At 58.6% G+C, this 23,666-nt stretch overlaps 1 protein-coding gene across 1 annotated transcript; it reads right to left on the bottom strand.

Annotated features, from left to right (window-relative positions):
• Window positions 1-1,781: 1,781 nt before the first annotated feature.
• On the bottom strand, window positions 1,782-9,178 carry LOC308051183 (trypsin-like; the record flags this gene model as incomplete). The annotated part of the gene is made up of 8 exons (XM_080361533.1): window positions 1,782-1,934; window positions 2,812-2,948; window positions 3,180-3,427; window positions 6,718-6,877; window positions 8,136-8,318; window positions 8,617-8,692; window positions 8,921-8,996; window positions 9,081-9,178. The coding sequence occupies 8 exons, from the start codon at window positions 9,176-9,178 to the stop codon at window positions 1,782-1,784; spliced, it is 1,131 nt and encodes a 376-aa protein (XP_080217659.1).
• Window positions 9,179-23,666: the final 14,488 nt, after the last annotated feature.

Raw genomic sequence — 23,666 nt, forward strand, 5'->3', positions numbered from 1 at the left:
CACGAGGGTGTCATGGAGGTCATGGTGGTGTCATGGTGGCCACTAAGGTGTCACGATGGCCATGGTGATGTGATGGTGGCCACCAGGGTGTCATGATGGCCACAAGGGTGACACGATGGCCATGGTGGTGTGATGGTGGCCACCAGGGTGTCACGATGCCCACAAGGGTGTCATGGTGGCCACCAGGGTGTCATGGTGGCCAGAAGGGTGTCACGATGGCCACGAGGGTGTCATGGTGGCCATGAGGGTGTCACGGTGGCTACCAGGGTGTCACGATGGCCATGGTTGTGTCATGGTGGCCACCAGGGTGCACGATGGCCATGGTGGTGCCATGGTGGCCACGAGGGCATCGTGATGGCCACAAGGGTGTCACAGTGGCCACGAGGGTGACACGGTGGCCATGGTGGTGTAATGGTGGCCAACAGGGTGTCACAAGGGTGACATGGTGGCCACAAGGGTGACACGATGGCCATGGTGGTGTGATGGTGGCCACTAGGGTGTCACGATGGCCCTGGGGGTGTCATGATGGCCATGGTGGTGTGATGGTGGCCACCAGGGTGGCACGGTGGCCACAAGGGTGTCATGATGGCCATGGTGGTGCCATGGTGGCCACGAGGGCATCATGATGGCCACAAGGGTGACACAGTGGCCATGGTGATGTGATGGTGGCCACCAGGGTGTCATGGTGGCCACGAGGGTGTCATGGTGGCCACCAGGCTGTCACGATGGCCACAGGGGTGTCCTGATGGCCATGGTGGTGTCATGGTGGCCACAAGGGTGTCATGATGGCCATGGTGGTGCCATGGTGGCCACGAGGGCATCATGACGGCCACAAGGGTGTCACGGTGGCCACAAGGGTGACACGGTGGCCATGGTGGTGTAATGGTGGCCAACAGGGTGTCACAAGGGTGACATGGTGGCCACAAGGGTGACACGATGGCCATGGTGGTGTGATGGTGGCCACTAGGGTGTCATGATGGCCCTGGGGGTGTCATGATGGCCATGGTGGTGTGATGGTGGCCACCAGGGTGGCACGGTGGCCACCAGGGTGTCACGATGGCCACGAGGGTGTCATGGTGGCCAGAAGGGTGTCACGATGGCCACAAGGGTGTCATGGTGGCCATGAGGGTGTCACGATGGCCATGGTTGTGTCATGGTGGCCACCAGGGTGCACGATGGCCATGGTGGTGCCATGGTGGCCACGAGGGCATCATGATGGCCACAAGGGTGACATGGTGGCCACAAGGGTGACACGGTGGCCATGGTGGTGTAATGGTGGCCAACAGGGTGTCACAAGGGTGACATGGTGGCCACAAGGGTGACACGGTGGCCATGGTGGTGTGATGGTGGCCACAAGGATATCACAGTGGCCACCAGGGTATCACAGTGGCCACCAGGGTGTCATGATGGCCATGGTGGTGCCATGGTGGCCACGAGGGCATCATGGTGGCCACCAGGGTGTCACGGTGGCCACAGGGGTGTCATGATGGCCATAGTGGTGTCATGGTGGCCAGAAGGGTGTCATGGTGGCCACGAGGGACACATGGTGGCCACCAGGCTGTCACGATGGCCACAAGGGTGTCATGGAGGCCATGGTGGTGTCATGGTCGCCACCAGGGTGTCATGATGACCATAGTGGTGTCATGGTGGCCACAAGGATATCACAGTGGCCACCAGGGTATCACAGTGGCCACAAGGGTGTCATGGTGGCCACAAGGGTGTCACAATGGCCATGAGGGTGTCACAGTGGCCACGAGGGACACACGGTGGCCCCGGGGGTGTCACCCCGTCCTGACGAGCCTGCGGATCCAGGGGACGGCGCGGCAGACGTTGGAGTAGACGCCGGGCTGGCCGCGGCGGCCGCAGACGGCCATGCCCCAGGAGACCACCCCCTGCAGCACCCCCTGGCACTCCAGGGGGCCACCGGAGTCACCCTGCGGGGACAAGGACAACGCTGGGGACACCGCGGAGCCACCACGGACACCCCCGGGGATGGGCGGCGAGGAGAAGGTGGGTGGTGGGAACCCATAATTGGTGTTGATGTGGCTACATACTATGGACCTTCCCCAGATCCCAGGGTCAAGGAGAAGGTTCTTGGTGGAACCCAGACCTTATGTTGACCCATCTACAAGCTGTGGCCATCTCCAGATCCCAGATTCAAGGAGAAGGTTGGTGGTGGGAACCCAAAGCTTATGTTGACCCATCTACAAGCTGTGGCCATCTCCAGATCCTGGGGTCAAGGAGAAGGTTCTTGGTGGGAACCCAAAGCTTACATGGACCCATCTACAAGCTGTGGCCATCTCCAGATCCTGGGGTCAAGGAGAAGGTTCTTGGTGGAACCCAAAGCTTTTGTTGACCCATCCATGAGCTGTGGACCTTCCACGGGTCCAGAGTTCAAGGAGAAGATTCTTGGTGGAACCCAAAGCTTATGTTGACCCATCTACAAGCTGTGGCCATCTCCAGATCCTGGGGTCAAGGAGAAGGTTCTTGGTGGAACCCAAAGCTTACATGGACCCATCTACAAGCTGTGGCCATCTCCAGATCCTGGGGTCAAGCAGAAGGTTCTTGGTGGAACCCAAATCACACTGGAGGAACCTCAACCTCCCATTGGCCTGTCCATGCTCCACCTCAACCTCCACGGCCCAATCAGAAGCTTGGTGGTGGGATCCCAAACCTCCTCCGCACCCACCCACGTGCCGTGGCCCTTCCCCAGCTCCATGGCTTGGAGGACCCCAAACCTCCCATGGTGCCACCTCACCCAAGGGTGAACCCAGAGCTCCTCCCCATGGGTGGCGGCGCCCACTAGTGTACCTGACAGGAATCCACGCCCCCCTGGGGGACGCCGGCGCAGAACATGTTGGGGGTGATGGCGTTGCCGTAGGCTCTGGCGCACGCGTCCTCCCCGAACGTCTGGATGGCGGCGCAATGAAGATCTTTGGGCAGTTTCGCTGCGAATCAAGAAAGATGGAGAATGAGGAAGGGGGCGGGGCCATCACCTTGAGGTCATCATGACGGTGGTTGGGTGGTGGCCAATGAGATGAGAACCCCAACCCAACCAGACGCCGCGGTTGGGCAGAGCGACGGTGGCGCCGGGTGGTGTTTCCTCAACCCGTTGATCCCTCCCCGTTGACCAATCGCCTTTCTCCACCCACCCCGCGTCATCACCACCAGCCAATTACCTCCCGGGGATTTGGTGGTGCCCCATCCGGACACGGTGCAGCTCATCCCCTCCCTTGGACACTCTCTGGGCAAGCGGATCTTCTTGACGGTGTCGCTGAAGCGAACGGGCTTGTTGAGCCTCAACAACATGAAGTCGTTGTCGTTGCGGCCGCGGTTGTAGTTGGGATGGACCAGAGCGCGGGTGACGGATCGCACGGTGCCCGAACCGTCGCGTAACGTGGCCGTCCCGATCAACACCCTGACGGAACTGAACCGAGGGAGAAGGTGGAGAGAGCAGGAGATCAGGAGATGCGCCAAGATGTGGCATCCAGGGTTGGACTTGAAGGAGAACGTTGAGGTGTTTCCACTGGAGCTTCTATTGATGAAGGTGATGTGGGACAACCTCATCCCTGGTGGCACCGTGGGGCAACCTCGTCATTGATGTGGCCATGGGACAAGCTCATCATGGGGCAACCTCATCATTGACATGGCCATGGGACAACCTCATCCCTTGCATGGCCATGGGACAACCTCATCATTGGTATGGCCATGGGACAACCTCATCATGGGACAATCTCATCCTCGATGTGGCCATGGGGCAACCTCATCATTGATATGGCCATGGGACAACCTTATTGCTGATGTGGCCATGGAACAACCTCATCATGGGACAACCTCATCATTGATGTGGCCATGGGACAACCTCATCCCTTGTATGTCCATGGGACAAGCTCATCATGGGACAATCTCATCATTGATATGGCCATGGGACAACCTCATCCCTTGCATGGCCATGGGACAAGCTCATCACGGGACAACCTCATCCCTGGTGGCACCGTGTGGCAACCTCGTCATTGATGTGGCCATGGGACAACCTTAGTATTGATGTGGCCATGGGACAAGCTCATCATGGGACAACCTCATCATTGATATGGCCATGGGACAACCTCATCGTTGACATGGCCATGGGACAACCTCATCCCTTGTATGGTCATGGGACAACCTCATCCCAGATGTGGCCAAGGGACAGCCTTAGTATTGATGTGGCCATGGGACAAGCTCATCATGGGACAACCTCATCACTGATATGGCCATGGGACAACCACATCGTTGACATGGCCATGGGACAACCTCATCCCTTGTATGGTCATGGGACAACCTCATCCCTTGCATGGTCATGGGACAACCTCACCATGGGACAACCTCATCCCTGGTGGCACCATGGGGCAACCTCATCATTGATGTGGCCATGGGACCACCTCATCATTGATATGGCCATGGGACAACCTTATTGCTGACGTGGCCATGGGACAACCTCATCCCTTGCATGGCCATGGGACAACCTCACCATGGGACAATCTCATCATTGATATGGCCATAGGACAACCTCATCATGGGGCAACCTCATCATTGATATGACCATGGGACAACCTCATTGCTGATGTGGCCATGGGACAACCTCATCTCTTGCATGGCCATGGGACAACCTCATCATGGGGCAACCTCATCCTTGACGTGGCCATGGGAGAACCTCATCATTGATATGGCCATGGGACAACCTTAGTATTGATGTGGCCATGGGACAACCTCATCATTGATATGGCCATGGGACAACCTTAGTATTGATGTGGCCATGGGACAACCTCATCATTGATATGGCCATGGGACAACCTTAGTATTGATGTGGCCATGGGACAACCTCATCATTGATATGGCCATGGGACAACCTTAGTATGGATGTGGCCATGGGACAACCTCATCATTGATATGGCCATGGGACAACCTTAGTATTGATGTGGCCATGGGACAACCTCATCATCGATATGGCCATGGGACAACCTTATTGCTGATGTGGCCATGGGACAAGCTCATCATGGGACAACCTCATCCCTGGTGGCACCATGGGGCAACCTCATCATTGATGTGGCCATGGGACAACCTTAGTATTGATGTGGCCATGGGACAAGCTCATCATGGGACAACCTCATCATTGATATGGCCATGGGACAACCTCATCCCTTGCATGGCCATGGGACAACCTCATCCCAGATGTGGCCAAGGGACAGCCTCATCCCTTGTATGGCCATGGGACAACCTTATCATGGGACAACCTCATCCCAGATGTGGCCACAGGACAATCTCATCATTGATATGGCCATGGGGCAACCTCATCATGGGACAACCTCATTGCTGGGGTGACGGGACCTCCAAGTGGGGTGAGGTTGGAGGACCCACCATCAGCTCCTCCAGTGTCTGGAGCTCCAATGCCCTCTAGAGTTACCAGCACCTGGACACCAACATCTGGTGACACCCACACCCTAAACCCCAACATCTGGACAAAACCACATCTAGAACGGCAACATCTGGAGATATCAACACATAGAACATCAACATCTGGCTGTGGGATACCAAACATCTGAGGCTCCAAGATCTGGACACCCCAACATCTGGAGGTATCAACCTCTGGAGATCCCAACCTCTGCGGCTACCAGACTCAGTGTCCCCAACTTCAGGCCACCAACATCTGGAGGTGTTGACATCTGGAGGCACCAGACCCTGGAGGTGCCAACATCTGGGACACCTCTTTGGTTTCCACCACTTGCAGGCGCCATCGTCAGGAACTACCAACATCTGGTGCCCCAAACATCTGGAGGCTCCAACATCTGGAGTCCCCAAAATCTGGATATGCCAACATCTTTGGTTTCCACCATTTGGAGGCGCCACTGTTGGGAAGCACCAGCATCTGGTTCCCTCAACATCTGGTTCCACCACCAACTGGTGCCATGAACATCTGGAAGCTCCAGACCCTGGAGACACCAACATTTGGGGACCCTCTTTGGTTTCTACCACTTGGAGGTGCCATCGTTGGGAAGCACCAACATCTGGTTCCCCCAACATCTGGTTCCACCACCAACTGGTGCCATGAACATCTGGAAGCTCCAGACCCTGGAGACACCGACATTTGGGGACCCTCTTTGGTTTCTACCACTTGGAGGTGCCATCGTTGGGAAGCACCAACATCTGGTTCCCCCAACATCTGGTTCCACCACTAACTGGTGCCAACAACATCTGGAGGCTCCAACCTCTGGAGATGCTGATATTTGGGGACCCTCTTTGGTTTCCACCACTTGGAGGCGTCATTGTTGGGAAGCACCAACATCTGGTTCCCCCAACATCTGGTTCCACCACCAACTGGTGCCAACAACATCTGGAGGCTCAAACATCTGGTGATGCTGATATTTTGGGACCCTCTTTGGTTTCCACCACTTGGAGGCACCATCGTTGGGAAGCACCAACATCTGGTTCCCCCAACATCTGGTTCCACCACTAACTGGTGCCAACAACATCTGGAGGCTCCAACCTCGGGAGATGCTGATATTTGGGGACCCTCATTGGTTTCCACCCCTTGGTGGCGCCATCGCTGGGAACCACCAACATCTGGCACCACCAACACCTGGTGCCACCACCCAACATCTGGAACACCCACCCCTCACCTCGTGACCTTCAGAGCCCGTGGGAAAGACGCCATTGGTCCACGGCATCCCGGAGCCTCCTTACCTGATTGGCTGCTTGCAGTGGGCGGCGCTCAGCACCCATTGGTCGCTTATCAAGCTTCCCCCACACAGGATCTGGCCCCTTTTGATGATGGCGACCTGGAAGGGGCGCTGGTCAATGCGACAGGGTCTCCCCCCAATGATCCGCGCCTCCTCGTCGGCCGCTGAAACACACGGTGACAAAAACACCCTCAAAACCGACGATTCTGAAGAGAAAATCGCACGATTTTGGTTGTTCGGCCTCAAAATACCCCAAATAATCTCTTGGGGTCCCAACGGACTTTGTTTTGGGGTGAAAAGGGGGTGATTTGGGGAGCAGAAGCCGAGTTTGAGGTGGGTCTTGGAGGTGTCGTTTGACTCCGCGTCCTGTGCGACCATCTCGAGGGTGACATCCCCATGGGTGACACCTCCATGTGTGACACCCCCACGGGTGACAACCCCACGAGGAGACCCCCCCCCATGGGTGACACCCCCACGGGTGACACCCCCATGAGGAGACCCCCCCATGGGTGACAGCCCCCATGGGTGACAGCCCCACGAGGAGAACCCCCCACGTGTGACACCCGCATGTGTGACACCCCCACAGGTGACACCTCCAGGAGGAGACCCCTCCATGGGTGACACCCCCACAAGGAGACCCCTCCCCATGGGTGACACCCCCACGGGTGACAGCCCTATGGGCAACACCCCATGAAGAGACCACCCCATGGGTGACACGTCCACAGGTGACCGCCCCACGGGTGACTGCCCCACAAGGAGAACACCCCCCATGGGTGACACCCCCCCATGGGTGACCCCTCCTTCCCCCACGGGTGACACCCCCACGGGTGACCGGCCCACAAGGAGAACCCCCCAATGTGTGACAGCCCCATGGGTGACACCCCACAAGGAGAACCGCCCCCCTACGGGTGACACCCCCACGGGTGACCCCCCCCCAACCATGGGTGACACCCCACAAGGAGAACCCTCCTATGGGTGACAGCCCCATGGGTCACACCCCCACAGGTGACAGCCCTATGGGTGACACCCCCGCGGGTGACACCCCCCGCGGGTGACCCCACCGTGGGTGACAGCCCCGTGGGTGACACCCCACAAGGAGAACCCTCCCATGGGTGACACCCCCATGGGTGACACCCCCATGAGTGACACCCCCCACGGGTGACACCCCCCCCCAATGGGTGACACCCCCCCATGGGTGACACCCCCACAGGTGATGCCCTCATGGGTGATGCCCCCAAATGGGGGACCCCCCTGCCATGGGTGACACCCTTATGGTTGCCACCCCCATGCGTGACACCCGCACGGGTGACACCCCCACGGGTGACACCCCCACGGGTGACAGCCCTATGGTTGCCACCCCCATGTGTGACACCCCCACGGGTGACACCCCCACGGGTGACCACCCCCACATGTCATTCCCACCCCGGAAACCACCAGCCATCACCGAGTCACCACTTATCTCCACGGGTGTCGCCACCTCGGCGAGTCCTCCCAGCCCGAGCGCCGAGTCGGCGGCGGGGGTGACGCACCCCGAAAAGAGCTGATGTCCCCGTCCCCCGTCCTGTAGGACCAGCTCAGGGCCACCTCCCGCCCCCGTGGTGACTCCTCGGTGGGGTGGGACGTTGTTGCGTCAACGCGCCGGAGAAGCCCTGACGCGGTGAAACGCCGTACGAGGAACACGAGTCCTTCCGGGGAGATGGAGAAGAGACTTTTGGGTCCCATGAGGGGTGAGAAGAAGTCCAGAAGGTCATCGTGGTCCTTTGGGTGGTACTTTGGTAGAGAAGAAGGGGCTCACCACTTCCAACGTGGATCTCGCTGTCTTCGAGGAGGCATCTCCCACAGCTTCGCGTGGCTGCAGGACATGGGCGCCCATTGGTGTTGGACAATGTTGACGTTGTCCTACGTTGACGTTGTCCCACGTCGACGTTGTCCCACGTCGACGTTGACCTACGTCGGCGTTGTCCTACGTCGGCGTTGTCCTACATGGACGTTGTCCTATGTCAGCGTTGTCCAATGTTGATGCTATCCTACGTGGACGTTGTCCTACATTGGCGTTGTCCTACATGGACGTTGACCTATGTGGACATTGTCCTACGTTGTTGTTGTCCTACCTTGACGTTGTCTGACGTTGACGTTGTCCTACATGGACCTTGTCCTACGTTGGCGTTGTCCTACGTCGACGTTGTCCTACGTCAACGCTGTCCCACATTGACGTTGTCCCACGTCGGCGTTGTCCTACGTCGGCGTTGTCCTACGTCGGCGTTGTCCCACATCGGCGTTGTCCTACGTGGACGTTGACCTACATGGACGTTGTCCTACGTGGACGTTGTCCCACATCGACGTTGTCCCACGTTGACGTTGACCTACGTGGACGTTGTCCTACGTCGACGCTGTCCCACGTTGACGTTGTCCCACGTTGACGTTGTCCTACATCGACGCTGTCCCACATTGACGTTGTCCCACATTGACGTTGTCCTACGTTGGCGTTGTCCTACGTGGACATTGTCCTACATGGACATTGTCCTACGTTGGCGTTGTCCTACATGGACATTGTCCTACATGGACATTGTCCTACATGGACATTGTCCTACGTTGGCGCTGTCCTACGTGGACGTTGACCTACGTGGACGTTGACCTACGTGGACGTTGTCCCACGTCGACGTTGACCTATGTGGACGTTGTCCCACATCGGCGTTGTCCCACGTCGGCGTTGTCCAATGTGGGCATTGTCCTACGTGGATGTTGTCCTACGTTGTTGCTGTCCCACGTCGACGTTGTCCCACGTCGACGTTGTCCCACGTCGACGTTGTCCCACGTCGACGTTGTCCCACGTCGGCGTTGTCCCACGTCGACGTTGTCCCACGTCAGCGTTGTCCCACGTCGACGTTGTCCCACGTCGACGTTGTCCTACGTGGACGTTGACCTACATGGACATTGTCCTACATGGACATTGTCCTACATTGGCGTTGTCCTACATGGACATTGTCCTACGTTGGCGCTGTCCTACGTTGGCGCTGACCTACGTTGGCGCTGTCCTACATGGACGTTGACCTACGTGGACGTTGACCTACGTGGACGTTGACCTACGTGGACGCTGTCCTACGTGGACGTTGACCTACGTGGACGTTGTCCCACGTTGGCGTTGTCCCACGTTGGCGTTGTCCCACGTCGACGTTGTCCCACGTTGGCGTTGTCCCACGTCGGCGTTGTCCCACGTCGGTGTTGTCCCACGTCAGTGTTGTCCTATGTGGACATTGTCCTACGTTGGTGTTGTCCTACATTGATGTTGTCCTACGTGGACGTTGTCCTACGTGGACGTTGTCCTACATTGACATTGTCCTACATGGACGTTGTCCTTGAAGACCAGGAGGGACCATTCTGAGGTGATCCCACCACGTCTAGAAGATGAAGCCCCCATCCTCTCCTTGGGGTCTTTATGGTCAACGACGTTTGTGGGGTGACCACCCAAATCTCCACTTGGGTGCCCACTCAAGGGCGCCCCAAATCCTTGCAACGTGCCCCTTGTGTCCCTCCTGGGCTCCATCTACAGCTTCACACAGTCAAGACCTATTGGGAACCTCTACCAAGACCACCAGAGAAGACCCCAAAGGCTTGAGTTGGGTCCAAGTGGGACGAGACAAGATTTACCCCAAAACCAAGAGAATCCTCCCCAAAAAGACCTTGTTCTACGAGGTGTCCTCATGGGTGTTGCGCCAGGTCCTTCACGCTGCGATTTGGGGCCGTTTTGGGGTGAAACAGGTTGCCACATCCATGGGTTGACCACTTAGTGCTGATCCCGTCCCGTGGTACCCGCGGTCGCCTCCCGGCGAGCGTTGGGACATCGGAATGCACTGGTGGGACTGGTTTGTACTGGTGGGGATTACAGCCCGTGCTGGGCGGCGCTGGGAGACGCCCGAGTGCCGCGGCGCGTGGAATTCGCCGCCATCCGGTCCCGCCGGCGTTGCCAAGATCAGAGGGTGGGAACCACCTCCCCGCCGACACTCATCGGAGAAGCATCTCCTGGTCAACCCCATGGAGACCAACACGGGGCTTTAGATCCCAATGGAGCTCCTTGGAGGCATCTCAGCGGCTTCCATGGGGAAGGTGGAGATGTGGGCAAGGGGAAGTGGTGGAATCCATCCCTTGGGTTCCTAGAGGCCGTTGGCAACCAGAAAGCCCCAATCAAGGTGGTGTCTCCATCTCCATCCATCTCCATATCTCCATCTCCATATCTCCATCCATCTCCATATCTCCATCCATCTCCATATCTCCATCTCCATATCTCCATCTCCATATCTCCATCTCCATATCTCCATCTCCATATCTCCATATCTCCATCCATCTCCATATCTCCATATCTCATCTCCATATCTCCATATCTCCATATCTCCACCTCCATCCCAACGACCAACCTGCCCTTCAGAAAGCAGTTCTGGGAAGGTTATGGGGTGAATTGTGACCTTGTTCCTTCTCCATGGGGCTTTGGGGTTCCAGGTTCGCCTTTGGGGGCGCAGATTTGGGGGGAGAGACGCCAAGATCAGCTCTTGGCATCTGATGGTCAAGAAATCATGGCGCTCCTCTTCCCACCCTAAGATAGACCCATCCATTGGGTTCTCCTCCAGCTTTGGAGGCCAGAAGAACATGAGATGTTCCCACCATGATTAAGTCCCCCCGGGGGGACATTTTGCCTCCTTTTCACATGAAAATCCCAGCGCAACGTTCCAGAGAAGGGAAAGAACCTCATCCCGGAGCTCCTGGGACCCCCGAGGGGACACTGGGACTTGTCCTCCACGTCACTTTTGGGGACAATTCTCCCCACCGAAGGCAATTGCTCCATCTCAGGTTTCGGAACCGCGGGGCCTGATCCGGATCTTCCCAATGGCCACATTCCCATGATGATGATGATGATGAGGAGGAGGATGCTCCTCGTTCCCACCCCACCCCATAGGACACGTTTGCCCCCATGGAGGTGCCCGTGACCCACTCGTGGGGTCCCCCCATGGCCACCACTCGCACTCACCACCATTGGTGCCGTTCCCTTGCAGCAGCGCCCGCGCTGGGGCGCCCAGGAGGAGCCCACCAGCCATGAGGACGAGGATGGAGGTGAAGCCGAAGGTCCTATGGCCATCTTGAGCCATTCCTGGGTGGGGAGAAACCAAATTAGACCAGCCCTCGGTTGGTGGGAAGGACCTCGGTGGCATCACACGTGGGATGGAGGTGACCAAGATGTTTTGGGGTGTCATCAGCCTTATGGAGGTTGGGGTGGGCTTGGGGCATCTTGTCCAGCGTGATGGGTTGAGTTTGGTTCTTCCCGTGGCAACAAACCCACTGGTGGGAGCTTGGGAAGGTCCCAGCGCCCCATGGAACTGAGAGGACCCACCTCACGTGGGGATGGGTGAAGCCAACCCACAGGGAAGGTCCCACCAAGAGATGGGGAACCCCCATCCAATCCATGGTCCACCAAGAGATGGGGAGCCCCATCCCATCCATGGCCCACTAAGAGATGGGGAACCCCATCCATGGTCTACCAAGAGGCAAGAAACCCCATCCGTGGTCCACCAAGAGATGGGGAACCCCATCTGTGGTCTAGCAAGAGATGGGAAACTCCATCCCATCCCATCCCATCCATGGTCCACAGAGAGATGGGGAACCCCATCTGTGGTCTACCAAGAGATGGGGAACCCCATCCCATCCCATCCATGGTCCACCAAAAGACAGGGAACCCCATCGGTGGTCTACCAAGAGACGGGGAGCTCCATTCCATCTCATCCCATCCCATCTCATCCCATCCATGGTCCACCAAGAGATGGGGAACCCCGTCTCATTCAATCCATGGTCTACCAAGAGACAGGAAACCCCATCCATGGTCCACCAAGAGATGGGGAAACCCATCCCACCCCACTTGTGGTCCACCAAGAGATGGGGAACCCAATCCATGGTCCACCAAGAGATGGGAAACCCCATCCCACCCCACTTGTGGTCCACCAAGAGATGGGGAACCCAATCCATGGTCCACCAAGAAATGGGGAACCCCATCTCATCCCATCCCATCCATGGGCCACCAAGAGATAGGGAACTCCATCCCACTGAATCCATGGTCCACCAAGACATGTGAACCCCGTCCATGGTCCACCAAGAGATGGGGAACCCCATCCCATTCCATCTCATCCCACCCCATCCATGGTCCACCAAGAGATGGGGAACCCCATCCCACCTAATCCATGGTCAAACAAGATACAGGGAACCCCATCCCACCTAATCCATGGTCCACCAAGAGATGGGAACCTCACCCAATCCATGGTCCACCAAGAGATGGGGAACCCCATCCCACCTAATCCATGGTCAACCAAGATACAGGGAACCCCATACCACCTAATCCGTGGTCCATCAAGAGATGGGAAACCCCATTCCACCCCATCTATGGTCCACCAAGAGATGGGAACCCCATCCATAGTCCACCAAGAGATGGGGAACCCCATCCCACCCAATCCATGGTCCACCAAGGGATGGGGAAACCCATCCATGGTCCCCCAAGAGATGGGGAACTCCATCCCACCCCATCCCATCCCATCCCATCTCACCCCATCCCACCCCATCTATGGTCCACCAAGAGACAAGAAACCCCATCCATGGTCCACCAAGAGATGGGAAACCCCATCCTACCCAAAACATGGTCCACCAAGAGATGGGGAACCCCATCCCATCCCATCCCATCTCATCCCACCCCATCCATGGTCCACCAAGAGGTGGGAAACCCCATCCTACCCAAAACATGGTCCACCAAGAGATGGGGAACCCCATCCCATCCCATCCCATCCCATCCCACCCCATCCCACCCCATCCATGGTCCACCAAGACATGGGGAACCCCATCCCACTCAATCCATGGTCCAGCAAGAGATGGGGAACCCCATCCCATCCCATCCCATCCCACCCCATCCATGGTCCACCAGGAGACAAGAAACCCCATCCATGGTCCACCAAGAGATGGGGAACCCCACCCCATCTCATTCCATCTCATCCCACCCAATCCATGGTCCACCAAGACATGGGGAACCCCATCCCATCCCATCCCACCCAATCCATGGTCCACCAAGAGATGGGGAACCCCATCCCACTCCATCTATGGTCCACCAAGAGATGGGGAACCCCATCCCACCTAATCCATGGTCAACCAAGATACAGGGAACCCCATACCACCTAATCCGTGGTCCATCAAGAGATGGGAAACCCCATTCCACCCCATCTATGGTCCACCAAGAGATGGGAACCCCATCCATAGTCCACCAAGAGATGGGGAACCCCATCCATGGTCCACCAAGAGATGAGAACCCCACCCAATCCATGGTCCACCAAGAGATGAGGAACCCCATCCCACCCCACTTGTGGTCCACCAACAGATGGGGAACCCAATCCATGGTCCACCAAGAGATGGGGAACCCCATCCCACCCCACTTGTGGTCCACCAAGAGATGGGAACCCCATCCATAGTCCACCAAGAGATGGGGAACCCCATCCATGGTCCACCAAGAGATGAGAACCCCACCCAATCCATGGTCCACCAAGAGATAGGGAACCCCATCCCACCCCACTTGTGGTCCACCAAGAGATGGGGAACCCCATCCATGGTCCACCAAGAGATGAGAACCCCACCCAATCCATGGTCCACCAAGAGATGGGGAACCCCATCTGTGGTCTACCAAGAGATGGGGAACCCCATCCCATCCCATCCCACCCCACCCAATCCATGGTCCACCAAGCCCCATGGACCCCCCCATCCTCCCGGTCCCCTCTCCCGCCCCATGGCCGCACTCACCGGCGCAGGAGCCCGTGCCGGTGCCGGTGCCGGGACGCCGGGCGGGGGCGGCGGGGCCGTATTTATGGCGGGAGGGGCCGCGTGGCCGCGGTGTCGGTGACTCAGGGGGGTGGGGGACGCTGGGTCCGCGGGGCCAGCGTGGGCGGCGCCCGATTGGTGGCTTTGATGTCCCACGGCAGCCCCACCCGGCCCCGCCCCCCACCCAGGGACGGTGGCACGTGGCACGTCTGTCTGTCTGTCTGTCCGTCCGTCCGTCTGCACGGCGGGGTTGTGAGGCTGACAAGCTGTCTGTCCATCTGTCCGTCTCTCTCCGTCCATAAATCCGCCAAGCTGGCTGTCCGCTCGTCCGTCCGTCTGTCCTGCTGTCAGTCTGTCCATCTCTCTCTGCCCATGAATCTGCCAGGCTGGTTGTCCACCCATCTGTCTGTCCGTCCGTCTGCCTGGCGGGGTCGTAAGGTTGACAAGCCGTCTGTCTGTCCGTCTGTCCTGCTGTCAGTCTGTCCATCTCTCTCCACCCATAAATCTGCCAAGCTGGTTGTCCACCCATCTGTCTGTCTGTCTGTCTGCCCGGTGGGGTTGTGAGGCTGACAAGCTGTCTGTCTGTCTGTCCATCTCTCTCCACCCAGAAATCTGCCAGGCTGGTTGTCCGCCCGTTCGTCCGTCTGTCCTGCTGTCAAGTCTGTCCGTCTGGCCATCTGCCCATAAATCCGCCAAGCTGGTTGTCCGCCTGTCCGTCCGTCTGTCCTGCTGTCAGTCTGTCCATCTCTTTCCACCCATGAATCTGCCAGGCTGGTTGTCCACCCATCTGTCTGTCTGTCCATCTGCCTGGCGGGGTCGTAAGGCTGACAAGCCGTCTGTCTGTCCGTCTGTCCTGCTGTCAGTCTGTCCATCTCTCTCCACCCATAAATCTGCCAAGTTGGTTGTCCGCCCATCTGTCTGTCTGTCCGTCTGCCCGGTGGGGTTGCGAGGCTGACAAGCTGTCTGTCCGTCCGTCCGTCTCTCTCCGCCCGTAAATCTGCCAAGCTGGTTGTCCACCCATCCGTCTGTCTGTCTGTCTGGTGGGTTGTAAGGCTGACAAGCCGTCCATCTGTCTGGCTGGCTGGCAGGTTGTAAGACTGACAAGCCGTCCATCTGTCTGTCTGCCTGTCCTGCTGTCATTCTGTCCATCTCTCTCCGCCCGTAAATCTGCCAAGCTGGTTGTCCGCCCGTCTGTCCGTCTGTCCTGCTGTCAGTCTGACCATCTGCCCATAAATCTGTGAGGCTGGTTGTCCGCCCGTCCGTCTGTCTGTCCTGCTGTTAGTCTGTTTGTCTGGCCATCCGCCCGTAGATCTGCCAAGCTGGTTTTCCACCCATTTGTCTGTCCGTCTGTCTGCCTGGCGGGGTCGTAAGGCTGACAAGCCGTCCGTCTGTCTGTCCTGCTGTCTGTCTGTTCACCCGTAAATCTGCCAGGCTGGTTGCCCACCCATCCATTTGTCTGTCCGTCTGTCTGGCAGGTTGTGAGGTTGACAAGCCATCCATCTGTCCTGCTGTCAGTCCGTCTGTCTGTCCAAAGTCTGCCAGGCTGCTTGTCCGCCTGCTTGCCCGCCCGTCCATCCGTCCGTCTGTCCGGCTGCGAGGCTGACGAGCTGTCCATCTGTCTGTCCCGCTATCTGTCTGCGCTGTCTGTCTGGCTGCCCATAAAGCTGCGAGGCCGGTTGTCCACCCATCCGTCTGTCTGTCTGTCCATCTGTCTGTCCGTCCATCTGTCTGTCCTGCTGTCCGTCTGTCCGCAAATCTGCCAGGCTGCCTGTCTGCCCACTTACCTGTCTGTCTGTCTGTCTCTCTGCCGGTCCGCTTGTCTGTCCATCCCTCTGTCTGTCTGCCTGTCCATCCGTCCGCCTGTCTGTCTGACTGTAATGCTGTCCAGATATCTGTCTGTCCATCTGTCCATGCAACTACAAACCTGTCTGTCTGTCCATCTGTCTGTGCCTGCAACTGTAAGACTGCCCGTCTGTCTACTCATCCGTCCGTCTGTCTGCCAATCCAGCTGTCTGCTTGTCTGTCCATCCATCTGTCCAGGTACCAGCCCAGCCGTCTGTCCGTCTGTGCAACTGTGATTATGTCCGGATACTATGTCTGTCTGTCCATCTGTCTGTCCGTGCAGCGATGAGTCTGTCCGGATATCTGCCCATTTGTCTGTCCGTGCAACTCAAAGTCTGCCTGTCCATCTGTCAGTCCATGGAACTGTTTGTCCATCTGTCTGCCCGTCCACCCATCTGTGCCCATCCTCCCACCTTGCCTGTCCATCTGTCTGTCTCCATGTCCACCTGACTCTAAGATGTGTCCATCTGTCCATCTCAGCCTGTCTGTCTGTCTGTCTGTTCATCTATTGATCCATTCTTCCATCATCTCTCCATCCATCTGTCCATCCCTCCATCCGTCTGTCCATCCCTCCATCCGTCTGTCCATCTGTCTGACCTTCCCTCTGTCCATCTGTCTGACCTTCCCTCTGTCCATCTGTCCATCCTTCCATCTATCCCTCCATCCATTGGTCCATCTGTCTGTCCATCCCTCCACCTAGTTTCCATCGCCCTGTCCGTCCATCTGTCCATTTATCTTTCCCTCCATCTGTCCATTCCTCTGTCCATCTGTCTGTCCATCCTCCAACTATCCCTCCTTCCATCTATCTGTCCATCTCCCCGTCCATCTGTCCATCTGTCTGTCCATCCCTCCACACAGTTCTCCATCCATCTGTCCATCTGTCTGTCCACGAGTCCCCTGTGGTTCCAACCCTCATGGACATGACCATCATGGCCCAAGGTCTCCATGGCCAAGGTCTCCATGGCCAAGGTCTCCATGAGTCCCCCATGGTTCCAACCCTCATGGACATGACCACTATGGCCCAAGGGCTCCATGGCCAAGGTCTCCATGGCCAAGGTCTCCATGAGACCCCCAAGGTTCCAACCCTCATGGAGGTGATCACCATGGCCCAAGGTCTCCATGGCCAAGGTCTCCACGGCCAAGGTCTCCACAAGAGCCCCATGGTTCCAACCCTCATGGACGTGACCACCATGGCCCAAGATCTCCATGGCCAAGGTCTCCACGAGACCCCCATGGTTCCAACCCTCATAGACATGACCACCATGGCCCAAGGTCTCCATGGCCAAGGTCTCCATGAGTCCCCCATGGTTCCAACCCTCATGGCCAAGGCCACCAACAGAGCAGATCCCCATGGACGGGATCTCCATGGACCAGATCTCCATGAGACCCCCATGGTTCCAACCCTCATGGACATGACCACCATGGCCCAAGGTCTCCATGGCCAAGATCTCCATGGCCAAGATCTCCACAAGACCCTCATGGTTCAAACCCCCATGAATGTGACCACCATGGCCCATGTGGACCCCCAGGAGGTTCAAGCCACCACCACCAATGGTCCTTGTCCCCTGGGCGAACATCCCGTAGCCGGAAGGCCCCATAGGATTTTGGGTCCCCTAAAGCCACCCGGGGGTGACGCAGGTGCAGCAGCTCCAGGGCTGGTGTGACGGCACCTCCGTGTCTCCGCAGCTCAAGGCAATTAAGAGCTTGACGAGTAATTAAGGGGTGGAGTTGAGGGCGGGTGGGTGAGTCACGGGTTGGAGATGCTGATCTCGGCGATGGGGACCCCATGGGGGGGGTTTGGGCTTGAACCCCAAGATCTGGTCCAATAAGGGCCCGTTTGTGGAGAACTTGGCCACTAAGATCCTGTCCTGGGGAGGTTTGGGCCACTAAGTTGCCATTTGTGGAGATCTGGGCCACCAGGATCCTATTGGTGGAGATCTGGGCCACCAGGATCCCATGCCATGGAGATGTGGTCCATGGAGGTCCCATCCTATGGAGGTCTGGTCCATGGAGGTCCCATCTCATGGAGGTCTGGGCCATAGAGGTCTGGGCCATGGAGGTCCCACCTCATGGAGGTTTGGGCCACTAAAAGCCCATCCCATGGAGATCTGGTCCATTGAGGTCCCATCTCATCGTGGTCTGGTCCATGGAGGTCCCATCTCATGGAGATCTGGTCCATGGAGGTCCCATCCTGTGGAGGTTTGGGCCACTAAAAGTCCATCCCATGGAGATCTGATCCATTGAGGTCCCATCTCATGGTGGTCTGGTCCATGGAGGTCCCATCTCATGAAGGTCTGGTCCACTGAGGTCCCATCTCATGGAGGTCTGGTCCATGAAGGTCCCATCCCATGGAGGTTTGGACCACTAAAAGCCCATCCCATGGAGATCTGGTCCATGGAGGTCTCATTTCATGGTGGTCTGGTCCATGGAGGTCCCATCTCATGAAGGTCTGGTCCATGGAGGTCCCATCTCATGGAGGTCTGGTCCATGGAGGTCCCATCTCATCGTGGTCTGGTCCATGGAGGTCCCATCTCATGGTGGTCGGGTCCATGGAGGTCCCATCCTGTGGAGGTTTGGGCCACTAAAAGCCCATCCCATGGAGATCTGGTCCATGGAGGTCCCACCTCATGGAGATCTGGTCCATGGAGAACTTCACTATGGGGATCTTGTCTGTGGAGACCTTGCCCATGGAGACCTTGCCCATGAAGACCTTGGACATTGACACCTTGTCTGTGGAGACCTTGGACATGAAGATCTGGTCCGTGGAGATCTTGGCCATGGAGACCTTGGCCATGGAGATCTGGTCCATGGAGACCTTGTCCATGGAGACCTTGGCCATGGAGATCTCGTCCATGAAGACCTTGGCCATGGAGATCTCGTCCATGAAGACCTTGGACATGGAGACCTTGACCGTGGAGATGTCCATGGAGACCTTGGCCATGGAGACCTTGGGCCATGGTGGTCACGTCCACAAGGGTTTGAACCACGGGGATCTTGTGGAGATCTGGTCCATGGAGATCTGGTCCATGGAGATCTGGTCTGTCGGTGGCCTTGGCCATGAAGATCCTGCCCATGGGGATCCCTGGTGACACGAGGGGACTCACAAGGGGACATGGGAGCAAATGAGGGGACACAGGGGACATGAGGGGATATGGGGGCACATGAGGGGACACAGGAGACATGGGGACTCAAGAGGACATGGGGGGACATGAGGGGACACAAGGGGACATGGGAGCATGAGAGGGGACAGGAGGGGACATGGGGGGACATGAAGGGACATCATGAGGGGACAGAAAAGGACATGGGGACTCAAGAGGACATGGGGGGACATGAGGGGGACCCAGGAGCCCATAGGGGACTTGGGGGGGACAGGAGGTGACATTAAGGGACACAAGGGGACATGGGGGCACATGAGGGGACACAGGGACCCACCTGGGGAAATGAGGGACACGAAGGGACATGAGGGGACAAAAGGGACTGTGGGGGACCCAGGAGCCCATAGGGGGCTTGGGGGGGACAGGAGGTGACATTGAGGGACATGAGGGGACATGGGGACACATGAGGGGACATGGGGGGACCCAGGAGCCCATAGGGGACTTGTGGGGGGACAGGAGGTGACATTGAGGGACACAAGGGGACATGGGGGCACAGGGACCCACCTGGGGACATGGGGGACATGGGGGACATAGGAACCCACATGGGGGACTTGGGGTGGGGGACAGGAGGGGACATTGAGGGACATGAGGGGACATGGGGGCATCATGAGGGGACACGGGGACCCACCTGGGGACATGGGGGACACGGGAGGACATTGGGGGACCCAGGAGCCCACAGGAGGACTTGAGGGGACAGGAGGGGACAGGAGGTGACATTGAGGGACACGAGGGGACACGGAGGTGACATGAGGGGACATGGGGGCACAGGAGAGGACATGGGGGACATGGGGGGACCCAGAAGCCCATAGGGGACTTGGTGGGGACAGGAGGTGACATTAAGGGACACGAGGGGACATGGGGGCACATGGGGGCACAGGAGAGGACATGGGGGGACATGGGGGGACCCAGGAGCCCATAGGGGACTTGGGGGGGACAGGAGGTGACATTGAGGGACACGAGGGGACATGGGAGGGGACACGGGAGGGAACACAAGGACCCACCTGGGGACACGGGGGGGGAACCCACGAGCGGCCCCACGGACACGGGGAAGGGGGGAGGGGGGGGAGGGGAGGGGTGAGCGGTGACGTCAGCGCAGCGCCGGGGGTGGGGGAGGGGCAAAACCAGTTCTCCCAGTTCCTCAGCTCCAATCTCAGCGCCTTAATTAGAGCTAATTACCTAATTACCCTGCGGGGCCAGGGCAGAGCCCGCCCGGACCTGCCACCCACTGCCAGGGCCACCCCCTGTGTCCCCTCCCGCTGTCCCCACAGCTTCGGGTGGCCCCGGGGTGACACAAGAGGTGGCAGCGCCCTGGGTGACACGGGTGACACACGGGGCAGCGGCTCCGTGGGTGGCAGCGCCCTCGGTGACACTGGGGGGTGGCACAGGGGACACGGGGGTGGCCCTGGGGACACGGGGGGTGGATGAGGGGACACGGGGGTGGTCCTGGGTGACAATGGGGGTGGCTCAGGGCACACAGGGATTGGATCAGGGGACAAGTCGGGGTGAATCAGGGGACACGGGGGGTGGCCCTGGGTGACAATGGGGTGGCCCTGGATGACACGGGGGGTGGCTCAGGGGACATGGGGGTGGCCCTGGGTGACACGGGGGGTGGCTCAGGGGACACCGGGGTGGCCCTGGGGACACGGGGATTGGATCAGGGGACACGGGGACTGGATCAGGGTGACAATGGGGGTGGCCCTGGGTGACACGGGGGCTCAGGGGACACAGGAATTGCATCAGGGGACACGGTGGGTGGCCCTGGGTGACACGGGGGGTGGTCCTGGGTGACACGGGGGGTGGCTCAGGGGACACGGGGGGTGGCCCTGGGTGACAATGGGGGTGGATCAGGGGACACGGGGGGTGGGTCTGGGTGACACGGGGGGGTGGCTCAGGGGACACGGGAGGTGGTCCTGGGTGACAATGGGGGTGGCTCAGGGGACACAGGGACTGGATCAGGGTGACAATGGGGACTGGATCAGGGTGACAATGGGGGTGGCCTTGGGTGACACGGGGATTGGATCAGGGGACATGGGGGGTGACCCTGGGTGACACGGGGGGTGGCCCTGGGTGACACGGGGGGTGGCCCTGGGTGACACGGGGGGTGGTGCAGGGGACACGGGGGGTGGTGCAGGGGACACGGGGGGTGGCTCAGGGGACACGGGGGTGGTCCTGGGTGACAATGGGGTGGCCCTGGGTGACACGGGGGGTGGCCCTGGGTGACACGGGGGGTGGCCCTGGGTGACACTGGGACTGGATCAGGGTGACAATGGGGGTGGCCTTGGGTGACACGGGGATTGGATGAGGGGACACAGGAATTGCATCAGGGGACATAGGGGGTGGCCCTGGGTGACATGGGGGGTGGCGCAGGGGACACGGGGGCTCAGGGGACACGGGAATTGGATCAGGGGACACGGGGATTGAATCAGGGGACACGGGGGGTGACCCTGGGTGACATGGGGGGTGGCTCAGGGGACACAGGGAGTGGCCCTGGGTGACACAGGGGGTGGCTCAGGGGACACAGGGACTCAGGGGACATGGAGGCTCAAGGGACATAGGGGGTGGCCCTGGGTGACATGGAGAGTGGCGCAAGGGACACAGGGGGTGGCCTTGGGTGACACGGGGGGTGGATCAGGGGACATGGGGGGTGGCCCTGGGTGACACGAGGGGTGGTGCAGGGGACACAGGGGGTGGCCATGGGTGACACAGGGGGTGGCTCAGGGGATACAGGGGGTGGCTCAGGGGATACAGGGGGTGGCTCAGGGGACACAGGGGCTCAAGGGACACAGGGGGTGGCCCTGGGTGACATGGAGAGTGGCTCAGGGGACACAGGGGTGGCCCTGCGGACACAGGGATTGGATCAGGGGACACGGGGGGTGGCCCTGGGTGACAATGGGGGTGGCCCTGGGTGACAATGGGGGTGGATCAGGGGACACAGGGATTGGATCAGGGGACACGGGGGGTGGCCCTGGGTGACAATGGGGGTGGCCCTGGGTGACAATGGGGGTGGCCCTGGGTGACAATGGGGGTGGATCAGGGGACACAGGGATTGGATCAGGGGACAAGGCGGGGTGAATCAGGGGACACGGGGGGTGACCCTAGGTGACACGAGGGGTGGCACAAGGGACACAGGGGGTGGCCTTGGGTGACACGTGGAGTGGATCAGGGGACACCGAGGGTGGCCCTGGGTGACACAGGGGGTGGTGCAGGGGACACAGGGGTGGCCGTGGGTGACATGGGGGGTGGCTTGGGGTGACATGGGGGGCTCTGAGGGACATGCAGGGTGGCACAGGGGACACAGGGGTGGCTTTGGGGACACAGGGGTGGACATATTGACTGGACCTTCATGGTCACCTTGGTCAAACCACCATGAACATGTTGACCAGACCTTCATGGTCACCTTGACCACACCTCCATGAACATGTTGACCAGACCTTCATGGTCACCTTGACCAAACCTCCATGAACATGTTGGCCAGACCTTCATGGTCACCTTGACCAAACCACCATGAACATGTTGGCCAGACCTCCATGAATGTGTTCACCAGACCATCATGAACACATTGTCCACACCTTTATAGTCACCTTGATGAAACCACCATGAACATGTTGACCAGACCTTCATGGTCACCTTGACCAAACTACCAAGAACATGTTGGCCAGACCTCCATGAGTGTGTTGACCAGACCATCATGAACACATTGTCCACACCTTCATAGTCACCTTGATGAAACCACCATGAACATGTTGACCAGACCTTCATGGTCACCTTGGCCAAACCTCCATGAACATGATGACCAGACCTTCATGGTCACCTTGACAAAACCACCATGAACATGTTGACCAGACCTTCATGGTCACCTTGGCCAAACCACCATGAACATGTTGGCCAGACCTCCATGAATGTGTTGACCAGACCATCATGAACACATTGTCCACACCTTCATGGTCACCTTGACCAAACCACCATGAACACGTTGACCAGACCTTCATGGTCACCTTGACCAAACCACCAAGAACATGTTGGCCAGACCTCCATGAATGTGTTCACCAGACCATCATGAACACATTGTCCACATCTTCATAGTCACCTTGATGAAACCACCATGAACATGTTGACCAGACCT

This window comes from Nesoenas mayeri (genome assembly GCF_963082525.1).
Source record: "Nesoenas mayeri genome assembly, chromosome: 33".
Lineage (NCBI taxonomy): Eukaryota > Metazoa > Chordata > Aves > Columbiformes > Columbidae > Nesoenas > Nesoenas mayeri.